Source organism: Anopheles arabiensis, chromosome 2 (assembly GCF_016920715.1).
Source record: "Anopheles arabiensis isolate DONGOLA chromosome 2, AaraD3, whole genome shotgun sequence".
Classification (NCBI taxonomy): Eukaryota; Metazoa; Arthropoda; class Insecta; order Diptera; family Culicidae; genus Anopheles; species Anopheles arabiensis.
The window spans coordinates 71279222-71305908 of record NC_053517.1 but is presented as its reverse complement, the minus strand read 5'-3'; the positions used below and the strand labels follow the sequence as shown (position 1 = coordinate 71305908).

The 26687-nt window shown below is 44.8% G+C and overlaps 1 protein-coding gene across 1 annotated transcript in view; it reads right to left on the bottom strand.

Moving 5' to 3' along the window:
* Positions 1-5363: 5363 nt before the first annotated feature.
* The window catches only part of LOC120895150 (homeobox protein araucan), a 61191-nt gene continuing 39867 nt past the window's right edge, over positions 5364-26687 (bottom strand). The window contains exons 3-5 of the mRNA XM_040298239.1: positions 21362-21468; positions 8787-9094; positions 5364-8621 (exon numbers count right to left, since the gene is read on the bottom strand). Of these exons, the coding sequence (XP_040154173.1) occupies positions 7816-8621; positions 8787-9094; positions 21362-21468 (1221 nt within the window). The 3' untranslated portion in view covers positions 5364-7815. The remainder of the gene's footprint in view (positions 8622-8786; positions 9095-21361; positions 21469-26687) is intronic.

The following is a 26687-nucleotide window of genomic DNA, read 5'->3' as shown; positions in this document are numbered from 1 at the left end:
TTATTACCGTGATCCTCCCATTGAACTGGGCTTCGGTCGATTTATTTATTTTGATGCCTATCCGAACCGTGGTCGGAAATGCTTCTTTAAATCTGACACCTTTTATCATCGTTTACCGCCGCTTCGGTGCCCTGTTTATGGAGGAATTGAAGGAAAATTTGGTCAAACTCTTTGGCGTCTGCATTTATGGTGCCCTTTCTATCGATCGCGATTATACTAGCGATGGTGCAATCATTACTTCGAAAGCAGGGCCGACGATCGGTCGAAGTTAATGGGTGCGCGTTATAAAGTTTTACCGATCTCCTACGAACTACGCACAGCTTGCCAACTGTTTAGCTGCTAAACTTGTTTCGTGTTTCCTTTGAGGCGATCGCACGATGCGTGGAACCTTTCGAAAAGCGAAGATATTCCTCATTCTTATGAATTGTGACGCGGAGTGACTTCATTCGCATGTGAAACCAATCAACACACACACACACTCACATGAGCTGAAGCGAAAGGGAACGGTTTAGATTGCAGTCATTTCCAAGCATCAAAAGATGCTAGGCCAATTTCACAAACGGTTGTGACCGAGGAAAGGAAATCGAACATAAATCAATAAAACCGACCTTTGCTCTGTAGCAACGAATCCTATTTGGCGCCATCCGTTCCGTTGGCTTATCTCGGGCGAGACGGTAAGCCCAATTCTCTTTCCAATCCTGTCAAACAAATGTCCTCGAAACGTGCCGTTGCTGTAGCGCAAGAAAAACATCTAAAGTCATCGGGTGAAACGCTCCAGTCGGAACTGGTGTGCTTACGGGAATGTAGCTTCTGTGCTGTTGTTTATTGCCCGATTGCACCTTTTCATTATCAATTTTCTGGCGTTTCGGTTTACATTTTTTGTTACGTTCATCTGTTTGCTTACCTTTACGATCTCGTCGGGACGCCACCCGTTCGGTCACTTACCGTCTAGTGACCAATTTTCTCAAACCGAGCTGTTCGCAGGGCCCATCGAACCCATTGCGTTTCGTTCGCTGGTGTGAATTAGCTGGCCTGCCGCTCGTTGGTAGTGTTGCTAGCTGTGTAAGGGTCGTAAAATTAGATCCCATTTTTGACCGCTCAGCTAAGGTTCAGCTAGCTCAGCTTGTTGGACGGTAGATGCTCTGCACGGAGTTGTGTGGATCGGTAATCTTTCTGGTACACATTTCTTTCACTAGATTGCATTTCTTCTCTTTCGCTAGGGTCGGCAACGAGTTATGTTAGAGAAAATGAGCTACCACCTTCTGCAACAACCTAAACCCAAACCTGCTTCTCGTAATGACCTTCCCTGCTACTCGTGCTTTCAGTGCTTCGACCCCTTCTCCAGGGCCATTTATTTGAGCGAGGATCATAAAGTTAAAAGTTGCTATTTAAACTATTTATGCTTTATGACTACCTTAAGAGATAAACAATCCCATTGTTTGCTTTAATTACCGGAGCGGGACAGAGAAAGGGGAAGCGTGATAGCAGCAAACCTAGCAAAGTTGCCAGGCAAAAGATGATCGGCCAAAACCCTTCGGCTACCGTGGCGTGAGAGTTCAGCTGGTGGGCGTGTGTCTGTGGACGCCAACTGCTACCGCGCAGTGCTACTACCCCTAACGGTCAATCTAAGTAATGGATTCCATTGAAAAATGTAACACAGGAAACGAGGAGCGGGATCCGGAATTTGGAACACAGACGGGAGCATCTCGCCAGCGCATTCAGCCGTGTTTTTGGCCAACGATAGGGTATCATTGGGCAGGGGGCATTCGGGTTTATATATTTAAGAGGTTGTACGATGACTGCATTTCGTCTTGTCAGGTCGTAAGTTTGATGGCTTCCATGCCCTCCTCGGATGGTCAGTGTAAGATGCGGCTGCTTGCACTTAGTGGGCAGTAGTGTGGCATAAAACATGGTGTAAATTTTAAAGCACTTTTAAGAGCCCTATCTGCGGGGGGGATTGTTCTGCCTTGAGACTAGAAAGAAAAACATCGTAGAGGAGCTTTCTTCTTATCGAATGGGTTGGAATGGGTCCGAGCATATCGTAACGGTGTTTTGGTGCTGGAGTTGAGAACTGGATCAGCTGGAAGGTTTTCCAGGCAAACTGATTCTTCATTCATAAAGGAAATGAAAGACGTGAATCGTTGATTAGAATTATTTGATGTAAAATACAATTGTCTAGTGCAGTAGTTGAAACCACTCTTGTAGGGGCATTCTTTTAGCGACGAAAGTAATGCGTCGAACTACAAATGAAAATGTTCATATTGTTGCTGCTTAGGGTATTATTTCAAATATTAAACTTGTGATGGATGGATGCATGTGATGTCGATTAAAAATGATTTTGTTCTTAGATGGAGCGAATTAGTTTAGATACATTTTTGTGCCGTCTTTTGACGAAATAAAGGAACCGAGCTTGAACATAATGTCTACTGCAAACTATTAAAAAGAAATAAAAGTAAGATCATGGAATTTGTTTTGAAATATAGTTTGATCTTGAGAACACAAACAAAGCCATCAAACTTCAATGAAAAAAAAAAAAGAAAACTAATACCAAATAGAATAATATCTATCGTATACTTCATTGTGTTGGTGCCGTTTGAGCATCGAACTTTGCGTTCCCGTTACTTAGTTAGTTAGTTACGTTAGTTAGCTTTACAGCGTAAGCGTTAATAGCTTCACAAGTTTGCCTTCTATGTCCAATTATATATTTTTGTTTAAAAAAAGAATAACCTTTTTTCAATCAACACAATACAATAAAAATTAATTTAAAGATATTTAATTGTGAGAAACATTAACGATGCCACAATATTCCTGGTAGTAAGAATAAAATATGACCCATAATCATTACACGAGCGATTGATACCTGTCATATAACATCAAATTAAAAGTGTACGATGCCCGAAATGGCCAGAAGCCATCATGAAGCATGGTACAGCTTAGTGCATTTTAAACAGAGAAGAATACCATGCAATTAAGATGTTTTATTTATTAACTTACCCAGTAAGCAAACAGCAGCACAAACAAACAAAAAAGTCCACAATGTCCGTAACATGGGACAAAGCGAAAATGCCGCCCGGTGAGCAAATGCGATCGTTATTAATACGGCAACATCTCATTTTATTCGTACAAGCTACAAATGTTGTTGTCTTGCTGGGCATCACTTTCTCTACCGCGTCGTCAAGCGAAGGAAGGAAGCATATAAATCTGCCGCGATGCTCCCGAGGGCGATTGATGAAGCCACAACCGTCATCCATCCACGGGAGAGGGCTCTGGAGAAGAAATTAAGGGCTTGAAACCAATCATCGCGGTAATGTATTCCGTGTCTCACTGCTAGCGACCGCCGTGGCTGTGGCGAACGAGTTATACCTCAGGGTAGACATATCAATCGGGTCCGCGAGCCTTCTTCCGGATGTGTTGCAGTGATGCAGCGGGGACTCAATCTTTCAAAATTCATAATCAAAGGCTGTCGCGTACGATAACGGGCACGAGAGAGGACCATGGAGTTGTCTTCTGGGACTTTATTCACTTCACTCTCTTGTTCTTGTTAGTTTGCACGTAGATTCAGCAAAAGTCGCAGGAAAAAAACCAACGCTTGAGAACAAAACCTGCCGACCCGACAAACGGCACCCGAACTGCATATTCGTCCAATCCGGTAGTAGTAATCAATGCAAACATACATCCTACATAACATATGTCATGTTTTTCATTCGCATCCTGCAATGTAGATCCTCGAACACATTCTGATCAGGTTTTCCGCCGTTTTTTTTGTTATTTTTTATTTCATTGAATCGCCTGTGAAGCTTCCCGTTCGGCGAGCTTGTCTCATAAGTTCTCTTCTCGGGCGGGTTTGGTGGATGATTTCTGCCTAGCACGGGAATTGTTTGCTCCACGTTGGCGGCTTTTGGGCTCGCGAGCGGTTTGTCTTTTGCAGTAGCGAAGCAATCAATTTTTATTATTGATTCTTGACATCCGTTGAGTTGTGTGTTCCAGTGTGACAGAGTGTGCGAGCCGTGCGAAGCGTGGGGTAAATGTCTGCAATTTATGAGTTTTATTCGCTGCTCGTTATATTTCCGTGTCGCCAGCAAGAGTACAATGTCTTTGTTATCAAAGCAATGTAGTGCGCATGTTGATGAAAAATGAACTGTATATAAAAGAGTAAATTTATTGGTACGATAATTCAAGAAAATGCTTAATATTTGAATGACTTGATGCTGTTTATTAATACAAATTAATACAAAAAAAATGTTCAGACTTTCATTTTGTAAACCAACTACAGTTCTTTCATGCACAACCGTTGGTGCCCTTTGCAAAACCCTAACAAAATCGTCTAGACAAGACTAGATGTCCGGCCATTTAGCAGGGTTGCAACTTTAGACAATTTACCTCTCTCCAACCATTCGCACAATCCACCCCGCATGAGGCAGCAAATTGTAAAAAAAATCGCGATACGATGCTACACACGGGGCGTCTACGAAGGAGCGCCAAACCGCAAACAAAAAGATTGACTGGATATACAAGTGTTACAAGTCAATAGTACAGGGTCCAATCGACAACCAGCTCTGCCAGGTTAACCTATAGGGTGCGCAAAGGTGTACCGCAAAGGGGACCGAAGTTGATAGAGATTGAATTTCGTACGTTTGAATTTTCCATCCACTTCTCACTGTTTGGCGGCTTCTAGTACCCCTCTGGACGGGGAGATGCGGGGACAATAAGCGACGATATTGGAAGGCTTCAGATTGACGTTTCTTTTTTAGAAACTGGGAGCAAGCGGGGGTAAAAATACAAGACACACTCAGTATAACATGAACAACAACTAAACTCCAACCGCGCATGAGGACGTCAATCGGTTGACATACTCCTTGATTACTTCAATGCCCTCGTCGTCGATGTGTGTGTGTTTGTGTGCCTGTGTACGCAAGAGTTTTGCGGTTGAAGGGTTGTTCGGATTCCAATGCTTTGCTAAAACAAGCGACCTCATCTACCTCACTTGTCGGTCGGCAGTAGGACGACTATATGATGACCGAATGCACACGAGTACACGACTTGTCATCATAAATCATCAGTTTGAAGTCATAATTTTCGTCTCCGCGTTTCAAAGCAATTTTAGCGGAATAGGGGCATCATTCGCTTCGGCTACCGTGCGACCCGGCTATCCAGACTGTGGAAAACTTACCGCCCAATGTTGGTATATATTTTTAGGTTATTTGTAGCTGTAAATATCTACATTGGATTAGAACGTGGTTGACGAAATTTTTCGATGGATTACAGTGCTCAAACTAGTTCGTTAAGAGCTTCTTGATCTACTGTAATGTGATATTTTATTTCATGCATTTAGTTTACTAACAAAAAAAGGTTCAAATACGTCATTTCACTTTTAGTTTTATATCATTCAGTTTTATTTTCGGTTTTGTTTATTGCAACTAGTAACATTACGTTGGTTTCATTTTACTGCTTTTACCACCCGTCCTATCGTTTCACGGATTTATCGTACGTTAAATTTTCCACCAATCGGGTTGCTTTGTTTGCATTACTATTAGCACTACTTATTACTTCCTTTTTTTGCCATGCGTTTTGCTTACCGACGTCATTACAATAATAATTTACAGTACAATTACGACTATTGCCATTATTACAATGATATATTTATAGTATTTATAAACTTTCGGTTCACCGTACGGCCGCTGCCACGCTGGTGATTTTTTTCTACACCCTTGTCTTGCTCCTTATGTTGGATGACTTTCCTCTACCGTTTCCGCTTCATCCATTGCAATTTTTTGAAAGTTTGGTTCACCACAGATGCAATTTTCCTTTTTATTGTGTAGCATACCGTTTCTTTTGTTACGAAACGTGACACAAACACTTGCGCTGGGTTTAGCTACGCTTGCTTCATCTCTCATCCCACCGGTTCCATGCTCCGTTTTGCCGAAACGAAACTACAAACACTTCCTTGCACCCGGCAAACCCGGCACGGTTGTACCAAGCATAAAGGTTGCAAAAATAAATAGCAAAATTTAAATATTTAACTAACGAGGGATGATCATAGGTTTTGGAACACTCATCTATTACGGTACTTTTATACAAGTTTTTACACAAACACACACATCATGCTATGTAACGTTTTACTACCTCCCTCAATACCATGGCTATGTAAAACCATGCTCGGAGCCACGACGATTGAGGCTGCACAAAAGCGAAACGTAAATACTGACCCGCGGCAATTGCGATGGCGTATTGTATAGTGTGTGGGAAGCACAAAATGAACGCGTGAATCCTGATAATGAACAATGATATGTTTCAGTCAATCTTTACTAGCGTGCGTTGTCACTTTTCTTTTTTGGTAATGAGAAATGAGAAATATACAAACAAGAAAGAAAAAGAAAAAAAAACGATACAACAACTAGTTAATGAACGCCTATCGAATCGATATATCCGCACGATGCAATGGCAGAGTGAAATGTAAATGTGAGCCTGCACTCACGAACCAGACCGCTAACACTGATCGTCGCACTACTCGTGACAGCTCTAGAGACAATTAATAAAGCCATTTACGAAGGAATATTTAAGCACAGGCTCGCCGTTCCATCGTTTAGAAACAGCGTGAGCCAGCCTTTTCTAGATTTTGCACAAAACTTCACTCAACAAATCTACCACACCCCACACGGCTACCTCAAATATCCCGCTTATCAAATAATATTTAATACAATTTAATATCACATACACTAGTTTTGCTCGATCTGCGCCATTTTTTTTTTACTATTGAGTGAGTATGTGTGTGTGGGTGTGGATAAAAGAAGAGGCAAATGCATCATGATGCATCTGCATACCATCTTCGATTGCAGTTAACCTATACGTACAAATCTATCCAGTATGTACAACGGTGTAGTTAGCTGTTTTCCTTGCCTGATTAGTATCTGATTGGATCCTTGGTTTATGATTGTTTTAGTGGTAAAATCTCTCTATGGTACAGGACACCACTTGGCGCTGTAGTGGAGGCAGAGAACAACGGTGGTAAGAGAGTAAACAAATGCAAATGAATGGAACAAATCGTTTGAAGGAGCTGTTAGCTATGATTGAACAACATTTTGTGAAAAATCGATTCAACTTAAGAAAGAACGAATGGCTCCATTTAATTCGATACAAATGAAAAAAAAAATCGTCAACCTGATGACGGCATGATTAATTTGTTTCATCTGCGCCTGAATGCTTAAATAATCCGCCTCTTTCATTGCAAGAGATCAAGAAGAGAGAACGTGCAATGAGGCGTAGTGGAGAGCGTTGAACTTTTTGTTGTTGTTGCTGTAGCTTATGTTGACCGAGCAGAAAAGAACAGTCTGTTTGTTTGCTTTCTGTTACCCTGGGTCACATTTCTAAGACATTTTCTTCCTAACCTCTCGGTTTACAACTGCCAAATCGGAAAGGGAAGCGCCCTACATTACTTCACTCCCCGCGCGCAGTTCATTTATCATGCTGAGCTTTCGTTTACTTTTTTTTCTCTCTCTATGGTTTGCTTCCGTTTACAAGAATGGATCGACGCTCAATCGCACTCATTTATTGTCCAATTTCATTAAATTGTGTTTTTTTTTGTGTGTGTCTGTGTATGTTAGTATTCGTTTTTTCCGTATTCGCATCGGAAACCCACTAACTGAACCGTGTAATTCTGTTTTCCAAAGGCGTTTTACTTTTCTAGATGGACAACTTGGTTCAGTGGTGCTAAGCGGTAGTTAGTCGCCCTGCCCTGCTGTTGGTACTTGGGGGTTTTGGGGTTTTGGTAAATGGGTTTTGTGTTCAGCACTCTTACACTTACTTGATCGCCAACGGTCAAGGTTTGGCGCTGTTGGCCAGCACGTTGATCAGCTTCACCTCGTTCGGTCCCGTACCGGATGGGAGCGACACGGACGTGGGCGTCAGGTTTTCCGGCCCATTGCTGGAGGTGCTCGAGGCAGGCGATGCACCGGGCGGCGGTGCCGTGTGCGGGTGCTGCTGCTGATGGAGGTGGTGGTTGGCGGTGGTGAGGCTGAGCGGTGCGAACGGAGGTCCGCTGCCGGAGGCTTTCGTTATTAGTGGGCTGATGCTCACCGGCAGCCCGTTGTGGGCACCGATCGTGGCTCCGAACGTGCGCTGGTACGACTCGAGCAGGGAAACTTCGGGCGAACCGGGCGCAAGATGGTGCCCGTACAGGTTTCGGTAGAAGTCGGGCCGCATGTACGGGTGGTGGTGCAGCGGATTGAGCCCTCGGCCGGCGAGCGGGGTGACGGGCATCTTGCCGGGCGATGGGTACCCGCCGGCCGTCGGTGAGGAGGAATCGGAATCTTTGCTCTCCTTGCTGGCCATATCGGCCAGTGACCAGATGCGTGGTTTTGTGCTGGGGTTGGTGCTGCCGCTGGGGGTGTGGTTGACGTCGGGCGGGGTAGAGATGGCAGGCCTCAGGTGGGGCGGGAAGTTGGAGGGATGCAGCAGCGGATGGTGGTGGTGACCGGGGACGCCCCGGTCGTAGATGTCGGGCGAGTTGGGACCGCTGCCATTGCGCGATCCGTTCCACTCACTGCCGCCCGGGCGATCGAGCATGTCTAACCGTGACGGCCGATCGCCATCTTCACTCGAACCGGTGCCGGAATCTTTGGAATCTATACATGAGTAAAATGAAACAGGATAGTAATACAGTGAGTATCGGGCAAGACTCTTTGTTTGAGTATATGCTGTTAAGATTATTCCAACAGACAGACGGTCATTTTGAAAGACGCCTTTGGACGGACAAAACCCTACTGCACGTTTCTGCACAAATCACTCACCTAGTATTTCCTTATCGTCTTTTAAGCTCTTGTTGTCGTCGTCGTCATCATCCAGATTGACATCATCGTCCTCGACGCGGTTGCGCGGTTCCCAGGTCATCTTGTTTTCCTTTTTCAATCGCCTCCGGGCATTGGCGAACCAGGTGGATACCTGCGTGAGCGTCATCTTGGTGATGATCGCCAGCATGATCTTCTCGCCTTTGGTCGGGTAGGGGTTCTTTTTGTGCTCGTTCAGCCAAGCTTTCAGCGTGCTCGTCGTTTCCCGTGTAGCATTTTTTCGCCGTGCTCCATTTAGATCCATGCCGTACCTAGTGGGTGAAATAAATGAAATAATACGGAAAGGGTTTTGATTAGCCACAAGGGTTTTTTTTCAGCACGAGCTTAATTCAATTGTAAAGAGATTATTTCAAATACATGACATTAATGGGTCGTAAGTAACGCCCTAACAAATCGTTCCGAACCCACAATCTACCAAAATCACTGCTTAACTTTTATCCCTGTGAAGCAGACTTTCGCATCACCACAGCGTCCTTGTGACCGTCCGTCTGTGGTAAATAATAACTTTAATAGCTTCTCATCCCTGGAGTTCACTGACACTAGGTAACTCACTCCACGGGCGATAGCGAATCACTTAGATGGATGAAAGAGTATGCCGTATCGGTCATTTGAAAACCACATAGTACTTTGAAGCAGCCGGTGTCCATAATTCGATCCTTGCACCACCCAAACGAAAAACCATAAAGCTGTGGTTTTGTTTGCGTTAGAAGGTTCGTTGGGACGGTCCCGTTGCAGCACATACTTTTCACCGTACGATCATTTGCTGTTCCCCTCCAGACCACAAACAAAAACTTTTGTCCCAAAAAAAAAAAATGCTTCTCACTGTTTCCGGGGTGCTTCAAAAGATGTCTACCACCCCCCCCCCAAAAAGGGTGTGCAATAAAAAGACATCACAGCGCTGAACGCTAACGACAGAGACACACTACTGGTGGCGTTTTGCCATTTGCGCACGAAAAACCTGCCGAAAATCCATCCATAAGCTGTACGGAGTGAGCGAGTTGCAATTAAAATCGCCATGAATAGTCATCAGAACCGCCATGGCTGAGAACGTCTGCGTGTGTTTGTCTGTATGGGTGTTTTGCTCGTATGTGTCTGAACTGTGGGTAAACGTCCCGACATCCCGGCCGGCTCATGTACCATAGCTGGGCAGCGTTTGGAGTACAGACAGCGGGCGTGGGTTGTTCGCATATTGTGCAACGAGCATTTAAACATGATGATTTTCGCCGATCTGTTCGTTCGGTCCAAAACCAATGCAACATGGCCTTCCCTTCTGGTGGAGTTTTTGTTACATCTTCGTTTTTTCCCCCCTCGCAAGAATCGCCAGGATATGGCAAAACGCCAAGATGCGCGGACGTCTGACATGGTGGAATATTGCGGTTCCGCGTCGAAGCAAAACACCGTGTTATCTTTTGGCTTAACAAGCGTTTGTTTCTTTAAGTTCGTGTGATGTTGTTTTGATTTCTCGATGCGTTTTGTTTTTGGCTTTGATTCGCTGCTGGGACTGGTGCTCGGTGGAAGGACCCATGTTTAATACGGCGAGTACGCGCGGTTATCAGACAACTTTTATCGATTTTCCATTTTCTCATTTTAAGCAACTAGCAAACGGCAAAGTCCTTTCCCTTGATGGAAAGCTGGACGGATGAACGTGAGTGATTTCGTCTGCTTTCCTACCCTCACCGATGGACGGCACCAGTGCGCTGTGGTTACAATATCCTTCTGCTTCGTTTCGCCTGTACCGTAGTACGACCGAAAAGCAAACAGCATGTTTTGTAAATCGATGTCTTCCTCATGTGAGGGCCATGTACAGACAAAATAAAAAAAAAACACGGCGCTTTACACGAACAACCAACGTCTTGGCTAATGTTGGTACCGGACATCCACCTCACGTTGGACTGTTCATTAAGACGCCTAACCGCATTGGAGGGAGGCATCGATTAACAAACGAAAATTGGCAGAAAGTGAATAAAATAAACGGCCAAGTTGCTGATTGGCGATTGCAGTCCGACGTCATCGTATCAGTTTCATCTACGGCTCCGAGGGGCTTTGCCAGCTTACCCTGCGGTTGACGCCATGTTTTACAAGCAGCGCCGACTCGCCATTACTTATGGCTTCCTCCATATTGGGGCGAGCCGCAAAGAATTCACTTGCGCAAAGCGAAAGCGCCATACGCTGTATACGCGCAAACCACAAGCTTGATTTGATTCTCGACATTGAGGAGAACATTTAAGCAATTATCAGAATCATGCAGTTGGTTCGCCGATGGTTTGGGATGGCCGGTTACTGAGGCTGTGCGCGCGTTTTCCTCCACAGCACTGGCAGTGCAGTTAGTGAGCCATGAAATATGTACTCCGCCCGACATGGTGCTGATGTTCAGAAATCAGACACAGGAAAAGAATATACTGCTGGCAAACAAAGCAACGTTTGTTGAACTGGATGGGGCTGGATACGAAAGACGAAAGTTGGGTTTGTCTTTTTGTGTTGTTTTACGCCCCATTCATGCGTGCCGTGCCGTTGTACGATGTCACGATCAAGCCTGCCCCGATGACTTCAGATTGATCCTCCCCACCTTCGTACAATGAGTTCTCTTATTCGCTTAATCGTCTCACTAACATGCCAACTCTTTGTGTGAGATTGGCGAAAATTTGCATGTGCCGGGTAGTTGAACCCATGCCCCAAGGCTGCTCTTATCGCTTTTCTTGCCTGAAGAGGAGCTCTCTTTTCATTTAATAAAAATATAATTAATGGTAATTATTGCGCGGGCATGCTTTCCTTCCTGCAAACTGAGCTTAGCAAACATTTGCATACGAGGCTTGATAGTTTAGCAGCGTCTCCGACTCCAACAACATGCTATGTTGAGTGCTGCGAGAGATTCCGTTCGCTCCAAATGGGGATGAAAAATAGCCCTCCATTCCACCCGGCCAGGTCACATGTTTGTGGCAGTGAAATGGAGCGTAACATCGGCTGCTAATGCCCGTGACGTACGGCGGATTGCGTCGTAAAAACCTCAACCCATTAAGCTGCAGTAGTACTTCCCGGGAAGGGTACTGCTACTCGCAAAACAAGACATCATGGAATGTGTAGTGAAGATGTTTAGCAACCGGCGTGTCGCTTAAAGAGCGTAACGAAATTAATAGCAATGGTGTCTATTGCTGTACTAGACAGTCACACGCATACACACACACAAGCTGGTGAACGAGAGTGAGAGTGTGCGATTATTGTCTTGCGAGCGATGAATTTAAATTGCACACTTTGAATCGGGAGTCGCAAGAAGCGTTAGGCATAAATTTCCCAGCGCATTCCGCATTGATGGTGTGACATTATAATGAAGTCTTTTGACACTGCGGTCGGGCAGGGAATTACAAGAGTTTAACGAGCAAATTGGGAGCACGAAAGAGATGTTTGTATGCGTTTTTTTGGAAAGCTGCCTTCAAAGTAGATGAGTAAATTTGAGCAAAATTAACCGAACAATATGCAACTTCCCGCAACTTCCCGACCCACAGCTTCCTGGAGGTGTCGCTGCAACCATGCAAAAACAAACAAAAAAATCACTCAAAACACAATTGTACGACATCCTGCGCTCGTGTCACTGCCGTTTTTGATACATCGCTTCCTTCCCCGAGGGTGGCCAAAGTGAACGTGCCCATATATATATATACACTCTTTGCTGCGAGCCCACGGACCGAATGCAAACGTGGCGAATATGCTTTTACGCGATCGGTGCCGGACGAATAGGGTGGACGGGCGAACGATCGATTTCGATTGCGTTAGGCATCGGTTTTGGACCGTGCGACATTGTTCTGCGCGGTGGAACATATTTATTAAAACATTATAAATGGTCATCTTCCTGTCACGCTCGATAATTTGTATTATTTTATGTCCACGGTTCGGTCTCAATCACGGCCTTCGACTTCAAACTTCTCCTTGCCCCGGAGTCTACGTGTTGTTCGGGGTTCATTCATTTCCATGTACGTCTTTCGGTTTTTTGATATTCAGTTCGGATGATTCGTTTTACTCACGACTGGTGGAATGTGTTGTGCCCTCCCGAGGATTGTTCTCCGTGAGGATCGCTGTTATTTCCCGTTTTCGATACGAAGCACCCATTTTTTTTATTGTGTATTACTGGTGAGCATGATTGGAAATCAACTCAATTCTGTGCACGGTGCTTCGTAAATCAATAATAAGGCACGTTTGCTAGCGCTTGTCTGGTCACACCTAAGCAGCATGACCCACAAACGGAATTTAGAACGAGCAACAGCAGACGAATATGATATGTTTCATAGGTTGAGAAAACGAAAAAGAACGAAGTATCAAAAAATGCCATTGCCGATTGTTGGTGGCTTAAATTGTATGTAAACTTTCTCTAGCGCGCGTCTTCTACCACTTAGTATGGACTCCCTGGAGGCATTTTATGACACTCATAATAGGTGCTGTTATGAGCTTTGATGAGCGCTTGCTTGCGATGGAACAGGTAGCGCACAGACCAAAGCTAGCTTACGATACGCGATGGGGTTTTGAATAATTCTATGGTGAATTCTTCACCGCGTAGAAAACACGATAAGGAATCGTTTAAGCGGCAAACAAATGTCACTCAAACTTGGACACCAGTCAGTCGCGTAAAGGGAACGACGGATTGTTCCGCTCGCGACATCTAATGATTGAATGCTTCTTTTACGCCTGCCCTGGATGTACCCGGTTTCCCCATCCTTTCTTGATGTGCATCAATTTTCAATCAAATACACACACACACAGACAGACACATCCCAATCATGTTCATTAATATTCACTCACCGATCTTACCGATTCCGCTAAAAACTCGGCGTGACCGTTTGGCCTGTGTGTGTGCGAGTGTTTTTTTTCGCGGGAAGAGATCGTGAGTAAAAACGGAGTTTAAAAAGCAAACCGAAATCGAATTGAAAAATCTGCCGCAACTCGTTCGAAAATCACCACTCAAACAGATGACAATCGTCGTCATAAACTTGTCAGTCGAAGCGCGCGTTGCGTGCAGCCTGTTTTGTTACGCAGAGGGCTTGCCGGGGCTGTAGGGTTTCTTTTGCGCCGTGTTTCTGTTGCTCTGTACAATGAGCGACACGAACACGGACGGAGGAGCCGTCCGTCGGTAAGTTAATTGTTAATCAATTGAATTATTAGTAATACATTACCGCAAGTCGTTGTCGTATTTGGCCAAAGTCGATGAAACCATCGATGGAATTGAACGCATCGGAATGCTAGGCGGCCTTGAATGGAAGGGATGCCTTTGCTTTCTGTTTTGTTGTTTGCTGCTAGCTGTGTGTGTGCCTGTGTTTAATTTTTTTTAAACGGGAAACAGCTTGTAGCGACACACTTGAATAATTAGTATTGCTATATGCCTGCAGGGTAATCGTATGCGTCGAATTCTGTGCCGATGCGTGAACGACTCATTATCAATCCAAACGCTCACTGGTGAAACGAATGGAATTGACATTTTGAGGTTCGTCTGAGGTATCGCCAAAGTAACGTAATGCTGTGAGGATCGATTGCATCCATAAAGATCGAGTGCGTACCTTATGTGTTTTCTGACCAGTAACAATGGATGTTTAAGCATTGCGTTAGCTTCCTGGACGGCTGTTAAGACCCCATCAGAACATTTAAAAATACATCCATAAGTAGGCAAATGATTTTCAATAATTGTTAAAGATTAGTTCCAACGCAAGGGAAATATTAATTCATCAACATAACGCAACGGCGTACCATGGTTAACCATCACCCTTTTAGATGCTAGTTAACGCTTTACGAGGCTGCCGAAGCGTCCGAGATCCCGAGTCATTTCCATTTGATGATCGCTGATTGTGCGTGTTTGGTTGAGGCGCGGTTTTCATCCGACTTCCATTTTACGACCGTGCAGTAAATGAAAACCCTTTTCGTTCTACCAGCAAATGACCGTATCATGAAGCTGATGAGGACGTCGATTGGTACGATAATGTATTAATGGGGATGTCGGGGGCCTCCAACGAAATTCTTACGGCCGGTGCCATAAAACTCGCCTTTACGTACGAGCCGCGATAGTTTGATGATCAGCGGAAGCTCAATCAACCGTTGGGGGTTAAATGCTACAAAGTTAAACAAAACAAGGCACACTAAAACTTGGGCTCGTTGGTTGTCGGTTTTTTTGAGAGGGGTATTTTTTAAGCAGCAATCACCCGTGATGTGGTGTATTAATTATCTAAAATCATAACAGCTAGTCGTGATCGTGTAAAATGTGCCCACAAAATGGGCTGACCTCGAGATTAGAGTGCACCACAAAATAAACAAAAAAAACCCCAATCAATCTTCAGCGTCGGCGTCGTTCAGTGTTTCAAATTCAATAAAGTAATTGATTAATGTGAAGCGATATCCGCAAATTAGTATTCAGCCATGTCGGTTTCGCGCTTATTGCTCTCAAACAACGACACAACAGGCCGCCCATCAAACAGATCGTTCCTCATAATTTAGCTTTCAGTCCGTGTCCTTGCACACACATACTTGCAACAGGCAGTGGAGCAATTTGCATCTAGTCACATTTTTGCCAATTAAACCGCTTGACTTTGGGCGACACGAGCGAAGCCGGGACGAACGTGGGTCTTCTCGTGCGTCGAGGTGAACTAAACACTGTCCCCCGGACACTTTGTCAACCCGGACGGAGGACGGTGGGCGCTGGAGGAGCCCGGTCCGAAAGATGGCGCGGGGACGACCAATATGTAGGCCTTTCCTTTTAAATTAATACATATTACTTAATAAAGTGTACAAATTAATAGTGACTCGACGGCGGTGACATCGTGTGGCCGTCGTCGTCGTCTGGGGCATCGCCGGGAACGCAACGCATTTGCATTTCACGTTCGGTACAGGATAATGAACATGCCGATTTTATGGCACCGTCAGCGAATGCCAACCATCATGGCCAGTGGTGCATTTGCCCATCTGCCCCCATCTGACGACCGGCGGGATGATGGGGCGGTTTGAAGCTTTCGAAGGAAATTCATCGTCCCGATTGCAACGGTGCGATCGCGATGAACGATCACTGAACTGTGCAAGGTGTTGACAATTTATATCGTTGTAAATTTTGCCTGCCCGCGCTGTGTAACCTCCAGCTGCACTAACAGGGCAATGGTTGATTGCCGTGTGGTCGTGGATTGCACTTCTGCCCGGTGCACTCGCGACCGGGTTACAGTGGGGCGGCGGTAGGGCACGTGGGTACGCAAATGGGCGGCGGAATAAATATTCAAACGCTACTACTGATAAAAGAGATAAATTACGCCAATTCAGCCGTTTGGAGTGTCCGGTTGGTAGTGATTGCATGATTTATCGGTCGTCGCCGGTTGTGCTGCATGTGGCTTCACTGATCGATGTGAAGAAGCGTTATCTTGCCGCTGCGTTCCGGCACAAAGACAAAGCGAGAAAAAGATAGAAAAAAAATCCGTACATCTCGCAACCACCGCGAGGGCTGCCCATTTGGCACCACTGCACTGTGGCTGTGGCTTAATGGACGCAAATCGACAGCATGCACTGCAAGTCAATCATTCTCTACCGTTCGATTTGGATGGAGGTTGGAAATCCGTCACCAGACGGTGGCCTAGCTGTGTATGAATTTATCATTTTGCACCTATACGCTTAACCCATTCGGATGCGCTTATCTAACGCTTGGAAACCGTGCACTAATGGTCAACGGACGATAATTCTTCTTCGTCTGACTCGGTGGCATGAGTCATCAGTTTCCAAATCGTTTCCTGCGGAAGCCTATTGTCCTGCTTCTAAACAAAAAAGTATATAAATAAATAAACTAAAGCACTTGCCGAATGGTGACAAATGAACGGAAATGGTTGAGAGATTCTGGGATTGCGTCAACAGTAAATCTCGTACACGCCAAACGCTTGATTGACTTTTGATGGAAAATAATGGCGTATAGCAATTATTCGCCATACGAAGTGCGAAGAACGAAGAACGATACGTGAAATGGACGACCCATACTACGGGTTCAATTTTTGTAGTAGTATGAAGATTTGTATTTGAATAGGAATCTACACAAAAAACAGGATCGAATTTTGGACTGAAAATTAAACGCAAGTATCGAAAATGGTTCCTTTACAAATCATTCGACACGTCGATTGCGAGTTTCGATCGTCCAAATGTGGCTCCATGAAATAGAGCTAAAAAATTCATTAAACAAGAAAATGGCATTTTTGGTAGCGTTGCAAAAAATGACAGATGCTCGAGTGAAGCACAATCAAAAACAATGAGCGGTAGGATGAAATGATGCAAAGGAAATTGTCGAATTAAAATTGGGGTGTGATTTTATTCATTTTTTGTTCAATCATTTCCTTCCGTTTCGATGGTAATTTCGAAGACCGTTTTCAGCTCACAAGGCCATGTAATGTTCCATGTAAATGTGTTATTACTTTCAGCAGTGTGCCGTAACAAACAGATATGCTTTAAATAAAGGGATATATACAATATAAATAAACACATGCATACGTGCAAAATCCATTCCTCGCAATCTCACCCTGTGTTTGGGGCATGGATTATCGAGTGAGAATGCATTCATAATGATGCTGGTTCAGTTCAATAGGGTTGTACGTTTGCCGTATGCGATGAGAATCTGGAAATGTGTCTCCAGTCCGTCATGTAATCCTGATTAAAAAGAAACGAAGAACTGCATGACGAATCGGAATCCTTCTGGTACGTCATTGGCATCGTTGCCGATTTTATATGTGGCTGATCTTGTTTTTTGCAGGATACCGATTTTTGTTTTGGGCAACATGCCTGTTTCGTTACTTCACGGTTACCGGATAATACATGAGATGTAAATTAAAAAGCAAGCTCGTTTACGGATAATCAATGAATGATGTAATCCAATCGAACGGTAGAATGGAAGAAAGGAGTTGCTTAAATTCTTAATGAACTGCAACCGAAGTGAGGTGGTCTGAGCAGCAGCTGCAACAGCACTGTACCAGCTGACTGTATTTCAGCAAAAAGCAGACTGTCGATGATATAGCTAAAAGACAGAAACATTTATACTGGAAGTAAATTTATGATAAATACTTTCAGGTAGATATGGATTTGAAACACATTTCCAAATGTTGGAGCTCACGGAATTAAGATCCATTAAGTGATTTGATCTTTCGTACACAAACGTGGACATGTTTTGAATGTTTTCACTGTTGTGTATTATTTTTCAATTTCCACTACGCTCATTGACAAGGTGAAGAATTAGTCACCATGTTCCGTGTAAAAGGGGCATCTCAAAAATCGACTCTACAAAAAAGAAACACTTACACGAAACATCCCTTATTCCGCACCTTCGAGGAGCTCAGCCCCTCTCCATTACGAAGCGATAGCATCGTGGAAAGATCTCTCGACTAGATAAATCTCCCTTTTGTTCCCGTGTGGTTCTTCACTTCACCTCCGCACCATGCGCTCAGGCAGCCCGCGAGTTGGGTTAGATTGATTTATTCTCTGCTCGGCAAAACGCTGGCCGCAATAGCCCACCAGTTTGGGTTTCAATTCATTAGCGGTTGACGGGCGTGCGCGCGCATCGTGACACGAAAAACACTAGCCAGCCAACCAACTGCAACCTGCTCTATCGGGTTGCGTTGTGCCTTTTTCGGGCAGGGGGCAACCCCGTAGCTAAGGTAGGTGTCGCTGTCGTAAGGTTCGTTTCCGGTTTGGACGGCTTCGCGGTCGTCACCTTTTTTTGTGTCTTCCCATTTTCAGCGAGATGGCCATCGGACCACACCGATGGGATGGATTTAAGCGGATCTGATCCCGCTGAACCGCTCGCCGACAGCCGACCGCACTGTCTTCATTTCACACCCTTATCGGAAGTGACCCGCTTGACAGGCGGGTTCTTCGTGCTTCGTGAAAAATTGAAGAGCGTTCAGCCAGGCACCGCTTGGTTGATGCGATCAGTCATATCAGGTTAGGGAGGTTGAATGGTAGGAAATGCTGGATCTTATCAGGGATTTAGATGATAGACACCGGGCACGATGGATGCTACGGCGGCTTGGTCGAAGAGTACGTCTAAACGTCGAAGCGTCACTTTTTTCTCTGAAGGCAAACCTCCAATCGGTAGCATCGTGCAGATGGCCATCTTGAGCCAATCTTAAAACCACACGTTTTGCGGCAATCCGGGGTAAAAAGTCCAACCACACTGACAATTGTTTCACTTTGGTTTGTGTGTTTCGGAGGGAAATTGTTCATATGCCGGAAGCCGTCGAACAGTTACTGTGAAGCATTATGCAATTATGAAACTCGCCATCATAAGAGTCAAAATTATATTAAAATCAGTTAGACATTTGGAAGCAATGAAGCAAAGAAAAAAAACAGGCACAGCCATGGCACGGGGCTTTGGCTCATTTTGATTTCATCCACATAACAACCATCCATTCATTTACCAATCTTATTATGGATCAAACACGATTCACGATAGCTCATTTTGCATCGTGCCTCTTTCGGGAGTTTTGTTTTCTACACTGTGTAATGTTTCCATTCCCTTACCTAACACACATCGCACCACGTTTGTTAAACATACAAACCCTTTCCTCAGCCCGTGATATGTTGCCTGTGCGAAACAATAGTCCAGTCGGCGCACTAACGCCTGACATGTGGCCAACCAGTGCCCTGGTGTCAATACCGCAACTGCGAAAGCGATACAATATTACCAGGAATTGACATGGAACGGAATAATAAATTGGCGTAATAAACGCATCAATAATTCATATGCACCGCTACCGTCGGAAAAATGACGGAGTGTATTTTTTTTCTTCTCTTCAGTTCGGCCATTATTCGCTCAAAAAGAAAGTCATTGGTATTGTCGCACTAGCAAACATGTGTATGATCCTCTGTCGGAGGGCACCAGAAACTTGTGTGACGCAGGGGCATTATAACGAAATGAAGCGACTCAAGTATCAAAACGAACAGTACATTAACACCGAGCTTGGCAAAAGAGGCACCATTAGCTGCCCAAAAAGAAACAACGAACGCAAGAAGATTGCTGCACTGGCAAAATTTGGCTACATGGGAGAGGTTGGTGTGCAATGTTTTAATTAAATGAAAACATTTGCTGCATAATTAAGATGCGCTGGTTGTACTTCTACGTTCGGTGTTTGTTGATCGGGTTGGTTGAAGCTATAATTAATGACTGTCTTGATGTGTTAATCTAACAGAGGATTACACAGAGCCGTACAATTTCCTCGAGCATTTTGTGAGGGTGATTTTTAAACAAATGTGTTTTCACTACCGCCTGCCACTGCTCAACAGTGGCCATTGCGTGGACTCAGCCATAAGCGGTGGCAAATTGCACCGCTATCTTCATAAAGCACCTAACGTTGCACCGTGCTACGATACAGTAGCAATCGCACTTCAAAAAGCAACTCGTGTATTAAGACAAATCGCAAAGTCAACTTTGCAAGGGCGGCGGTCTGTTTGATTTCGGAAGCAACAACACAAAACGAGCGGAAAATCGGTAAATCACTCATCGCTTGCCAGTGACCAGAGGTGCGTGAGAGCAACGGGACAGGGGACGCAGTGGCGACTGATAAACAGTTTGTTTGCCGAACAAGTGTTTGTTTTAAGTCCGTCTTAAGTCAAAGGGCGTCAAGGCGGTAGCGCTCAGAAAATCAATCACTAATTTATCGAAGCTTGCACCCGCTGGCCCGTCCTTCCGCTGTGGACAAGCTGTTTGCGCTATGATTGCGGTGTTTTCTTTTCCGTTACCGCAACCCGAACGGCCACGGTCAGGCCGACCGACACTCGCAAGCTCTCGAGATTCCGTAAAGAATAAACGTACGAAACAGACAGCACCGACCGCATCGCACGTCCGCTTCATAAAAGTGTCCACCGATACCGCAGAGTGTTAGCTGATCAAAGGGATTTGGTTGGTTCGGATCTGGCCTGCAGCTAGCTGAAAACATAACGTTACTCTGTTCACATCACACACGTGCACTTCCTTCACCGGCGGGGGAGGCGGGAGTCGTCGTAAATTTGTCATCAACGGGTTTTGGCGGCAGCAATTGCTTAGAAGTTTGTCACATGAAAGCAAACACCGCACGTACTGATGGCGTGTGCGTGTGCACCATCGACGCAGTTGAAGGTGATGAAAACGACACCGGAATGATGGGTGCCCCGTTCGCTCCTGAACGGCGTAGAATATGTAATTCCTAACCTAATTAATCAACTTTACCAAGACTGCTTTTGACGACCAGGAAAAGAGGAAAAAAGCGGCTCTTGCAGCCACAAGACAAGGCAGGTTGTTGTGGCTCGGAGGAATAGCAAAACACATGTTTCTTGGTCGTGTTCTTTGGTGTGAAAGATTAACGAGAGACTAATTCTTGGCGTTGGCTGTTTATCCACCCAACAAGCTGTCAAGTTTTTGCACCTTTGTTCATGAGGTTCACACACATACACTCGAACGCATGTCATGTCGCTTAAACTCGTCCACCCACAAGGACGACCCAGATAATATACTCGCGTAATAATAGAGCGGATTTGGCTAGGCAGAGGATACTTACGAGTTGAAGGGATAGCCGAACGCCGCATCGTAGGGATGGTAGACGGAAGGATAAGGCCACGGAGCGCCACCAGCGGCAAGGTTTTCTTTCAGATCGATACCTGCAGCCTGTTGTGAAGAATGAAGAACGAAAAATCGATTAATTTTTGCTGTAACTGACAAGCTGGCTTTACTAGCATTATGTAAAAATAGAATAAAACGCAACACTGCTCTACATTTTCCTACGATTAATGGTTTTCTGCGCAAAAATACTTGACAGTGAGCAAATCACGAGCACGATGCTCTCTCGTATCATACGATTACAGATCCGACAACCGACTTCGGAGGCGCCTTGATAACTGGAACCAAGTAACCTCCACCAACGGATCACTAATTGTGGAGCAATGGTTGCGGATTCAGTAGGACACCCTAATTATTGTTATTTATGTTTGCCACCGGTTTTCGTGGAGCCAGCCATTATCAAAAGACAGAAGCGCCACGGCACGGACGGATGACGCCAGCCAATTAAAATCACACTTGGTGTTTTTATGCGGCGGGCGCGCGTGTAACCTATTCGGCTAGGCATTTTGACAGGCCGGAGCGTGGACGCTTTTTATATTTTCACTCTTCGAAGCTGTACATTCCATCACATCAGCGGTTCCGTGGCGCCCCAAAGTGCGGGAAGCAACACCGAAACATATGTGTTCGTGGATCGACACTGATAGTGAGATGCCGACATTCGGCAGGTCAGCGAGGTCGTACATGATAGATTGACACTTCGCCGGAACATCGAGCACCTTCGAATGCTCCCCATCGCCAGGAGATCGTGCCGCTTATCGCACAAAACCCACCAGACGTCACTGTAGGATGCGCCAGAGCGTTGATTCAGTCAGACCAGTTGGTCCAGTCGGCTGTAGTGGTTGCTGTAACGTTTACACTGAATCTGACACGTAATTAATTTTATTGAAAACAAATTACGAACATGCAACTTCGCTGGAGCAGCGAAGGGACACACACATACCGGCACAATTCCTACACGATCACGATTGGCGTGTAGCGTAGTGATAGTGGGGTCCGGATTGCGAATTACTGCGAGGGATCAATAACAAAAAATACGGCAATAATTCAAACGAGTGGCAGTATTTGTTATGCCATGTATACTGTTGTCATTCGTTCGTTCGGTATCGCTGGTTTCTCCCGCCCGATGGATGATCGCGTCTATTTGCGTGCCCTGTACGCCCCGATAAGGCGGGCGCGAAGGGTAGGGGAGTGTTATAGTTTCGTTCGCGATTAGGGCATGCACGGTAGGCATCGCTTTTGCTTCTAAACCCTCGGTGGTCTTTGGCTGCAAATGCGTGTACCGAGCTGTTTCTTATTGTGATTACTAAATAACGCATTTGCCGGCATATGTGCTGCTGTCGCCGCCGCGTTCGTAGGGGTCAGGCGGGATTATTAGCCTTGTGTTACAGTAACCTCGCACACGGGCACGCTCTAACACGCTGACGCGTTCTGCCACCTTAGGCATTATAGATTAAAGCAGGAAGGTAAAAAGTGCTTAGGTTGTTCAAATTAAACATGCTTGGATGTCAAATGATGCTAAACAATAATGCACTAATGAACAATAATTGATCCTATAATTGTAGTTGCAATAGATCCTTAAATCCTAAAAACGTGATTTAACCTTTGAAAAGAAAATAACCCTCCATTATAACTCCTCTTTGACCACTGTCCACTGTATAATCGAAAGCAAACTGACAACCATTAAAATAAGAAAATAAACATTTTAATATTTAAATTACACTCGTGCGACGTAAGTATACTGGAACAAGCAGATAACTGCGTTTAGCGTTGCTTTAGTATCTCTATAATGAAGTTAGTAGCAAGAGGGAAGAGTGTGACATTATTTTTAAAACGTTTCACGCTATCATAGCGTGCCAAAGCACAAGATAACCAACCGGTGGCAAACAAACAACTAAACAAATCAACAAACAAGCAGCCAGACATACAAGTCAACAGACAGATAGGCCTTTGGACAGTGACAGTCCCCTTTTCTGGCCCAGACCGAAAATGCAAATCCTTGACATTGCGTTAGGTCAACTACGGTAGTACATAATCGTGTACTTCTTTTAACCTCGCCTGACTGGTTTACTGGGCAGCGAATGCATCCATTTTACCGGACCGGATGGTATTTTATTTTTGGCCACCAACACCGCTGAACTGCTGTGCCTTCACAAGCGCACATTGCGTGCAGTTTGACTGGCTATCGCGAGGCCACCGCGAGGAACAGCAATGTTACAACGTGCGCATTATCCAACAATCACGACTTGTGTGTTTGCATTGGTACGCGTGCAACTAGAAAAGCATCCTCGCGCAAATAAACGAATCCAGGCAGGGTACGACTACAGTGCAATCATTCATAATTTTACAAATAAGAAAGTAAACACAAACAGTAAGTCGGCAAGACGAAAAAAGTATAGCCCTCACAAGGGAAGGCAAAGGTTCGGAATTTGTATTATTCCTTATATTTTGCTCTCTTTCTTTTCCCCGTCCCTGGAGGGTTATGATAGTTTGCAGCATAAACACTCACATTACTGCAAACGACTAGCACTGTAAGATCCCCTCCTCTCCATTCCCTTTTTGGTGTACGTGACTTTGGAGGCTAAACAAACCCTGGTGCCTGCTACCATAAATCCAGTGCGGCATATTTTTGCTAAAATTTCTGTAGCAGCCGAGGTTCCAGCTTCAGCAGCGCCGTAAGATGTTTGATCGATTGGCCACAGATCTTGGGCATGATCGTACGGCCGCTCCATAGAAACAGATCACGCTCGGTACTGCGAAGCAATTGTGGCTGACGCTGCACGTTGCAAACAGTTTATGTTATTGTATGAGGCGAACCGTGTTCGAACAGGCCATATTATGTTAGCGTACTTTACAATACAAACAACCACCACCGGTGGTCAACGATTAAGCCGATCGAGAGCGTCGTCTGGAGTCTGTGGATCTACCGCGTCGTTTTCCAGCGCTCCGTTGCCCTTCCCTCTTCCTGGCATGCCCCTAGGAGCCACCCTAAGCAATCGCGCCCAAAGACCTCACAAGACGACGAACGCGAAATGTTTGTTTGATTGTTATACAGCTCTGGGGGTTGTGTTTTTTTCCGCCACTGCTCTATAGTAGTAGTTACCCCGATCCGCAACGAAAGCTTCTTACATACACACTCACACACATCCGGGAGAGTGAAGTGGACGCAATTGAAGCATAAAACAATTGTCATTTGACCATGTCCTTGGGCGGTGGGATTTTATCGCTTGCTCCCTTCTCCCGTTCCGATGCATCACAGCCCCAACGGAACAATGCAATACCGTGGAGGCTCCTGGGTGGAAGCAAAAAACTACACACTAGCCCTTAATAACAGGCGCCAAGCAGATGGATGAGATGGGAAGGGTGGAAGGGGTTACCAGGCAAATGAAGTCATAAAACTCTACACCGAGCACCACGCACCACGGACCACCGTCATCATCGTAAACAGGTTGTAAACGCTAAGCATATTACCGTGCATTTTGAGGCTCCTCACTTTGAGCACCATAAACCGAACAATCTTTCGTTTGCATCCACGTCTCAGGGTGGTAAAATTGGGGAGACTCGAATGAAAGAAGGAGAAAAGTAAACACACACTCATATACACACTCACACACACATATGGAAGGAAAAACCCGAATGGTTACATGCATGCGGAAACTGATAATTTGAGTTTTCTGTTTCAAAACATAAAACCTTTCAGTGTTTCAGTGTTCTGGTGCGATGTATTATTCTTTTCCTGCATCCTGCTTTTTCTGTCCTCCGCACTGCTCTGCACTTCCGCACCAAGTGCTTTCGGTTAGTTCTTCATGAATTATGCATGCACACAGTGTTTAAGCTCCATAGCACGGGCTAGATATTGTCAGTCAAGAGACACTGACTCGTGAAGTGAATTGCCTCTCGGGGGAAAATGCGAGAGCATGATTCGATTTGACGGAGCGATTGTAGTAAAAACCTTCGATTTAGAAATTCTTTCCTTTTCTGATGTAGCGTGTATGTGTGGGGCGAAGAAAAAAACAAGCTGAACCTTTTCTGTTTACGCCCAATTTCGCCCGTGCTGCTCTAGTCGTATTTCCCTAGAGGCTGTCAAGGAGATGGTTAAGATAAATTATACGTGCATAAACGTAATTTTTATTTTTATTACTGTCATATTTTTATTTCCTCGCTCAGGATCGGTTTTTGTTTTCCTCCTACCGTCATTCCCTGGGCTTGACACTGTTGAGCGGATACTGGGGTATACAGTATCAACGCATGAGGAAATGGGAGCTGTTGTTGGTAACATTTCTTACTCATCATTACTTCATCGAGCTCTTAGGATGAAACATTCACCCGCAAGGAAGCTTGAGATGGAAATAAAGATAGCAAGGATCACATCACTTCGTCCCTCAAGGGAGGCTAGGAAGCGGTTTCTTCATACTTTTCCCCTCTCTCCTAATTCTGTCCACCTGGAAGGATGTTTATCTATCGTGGGTAAGTTCATTTCGTATAGGCAGAAATACTTTCATGACAGGTGATTGGTGATCGGTCAAAACATTAAGCTTTTACTTCTTTCGTGCACACTGTTAAAGGCAACGGGTTGAAGTGTTGACTTTCCTTCAGTTTTCAGCCAAACCAAAGGTAACAACTTCACTACAGCATTTACAAGATAATGATCAGTCGACCGTCAGGAAGGGTCATAAAAAAGACATAAAACATGTGTGTCATTGCATAATTGATTCATAAAAATATATAAACATCGTCACTCATCGTACCTCTTGTTGTTGCTGAAAGCGCTCCTCGATGAGTGGATGCATACAGAGCAGAAGAAATGAAGTCATAAAGCAGGAATCGTAATTATTATGCATGTGTGTTGGGCAGCGGGAATATGTTTTAAATATTAAGTTGACAACCATTTGTCTGATTTATGTTGAAGTGAGTAAATCGATCACAAATAGTTGCATAAAATTGTCCTTGCCTAATTGTTGTAAAGTTTAAACATTAAAAGGCATGGGACATTAAGTATTTCAGGACAACTTCATAAAACAATCGCTTTCGCTTTAGTGTTCCAACGAGCATTTTGAAAATATATTAGCACCTTTCAATGATCGTATAAGAAAATGAGCTGCCAAGAAGGCCAAACCAACACAAAGTGGAGGATAAAGCGAGCAGATAGACCATGACGCATTGTTGGTCGAGAAGAACGGAACGATACCACCACCTAATCGAACGACACTGCTCCAGGCAGACGCATAAAGGCTGCCCCTTTACAAAATCAACTGCTTAACTACACTCTT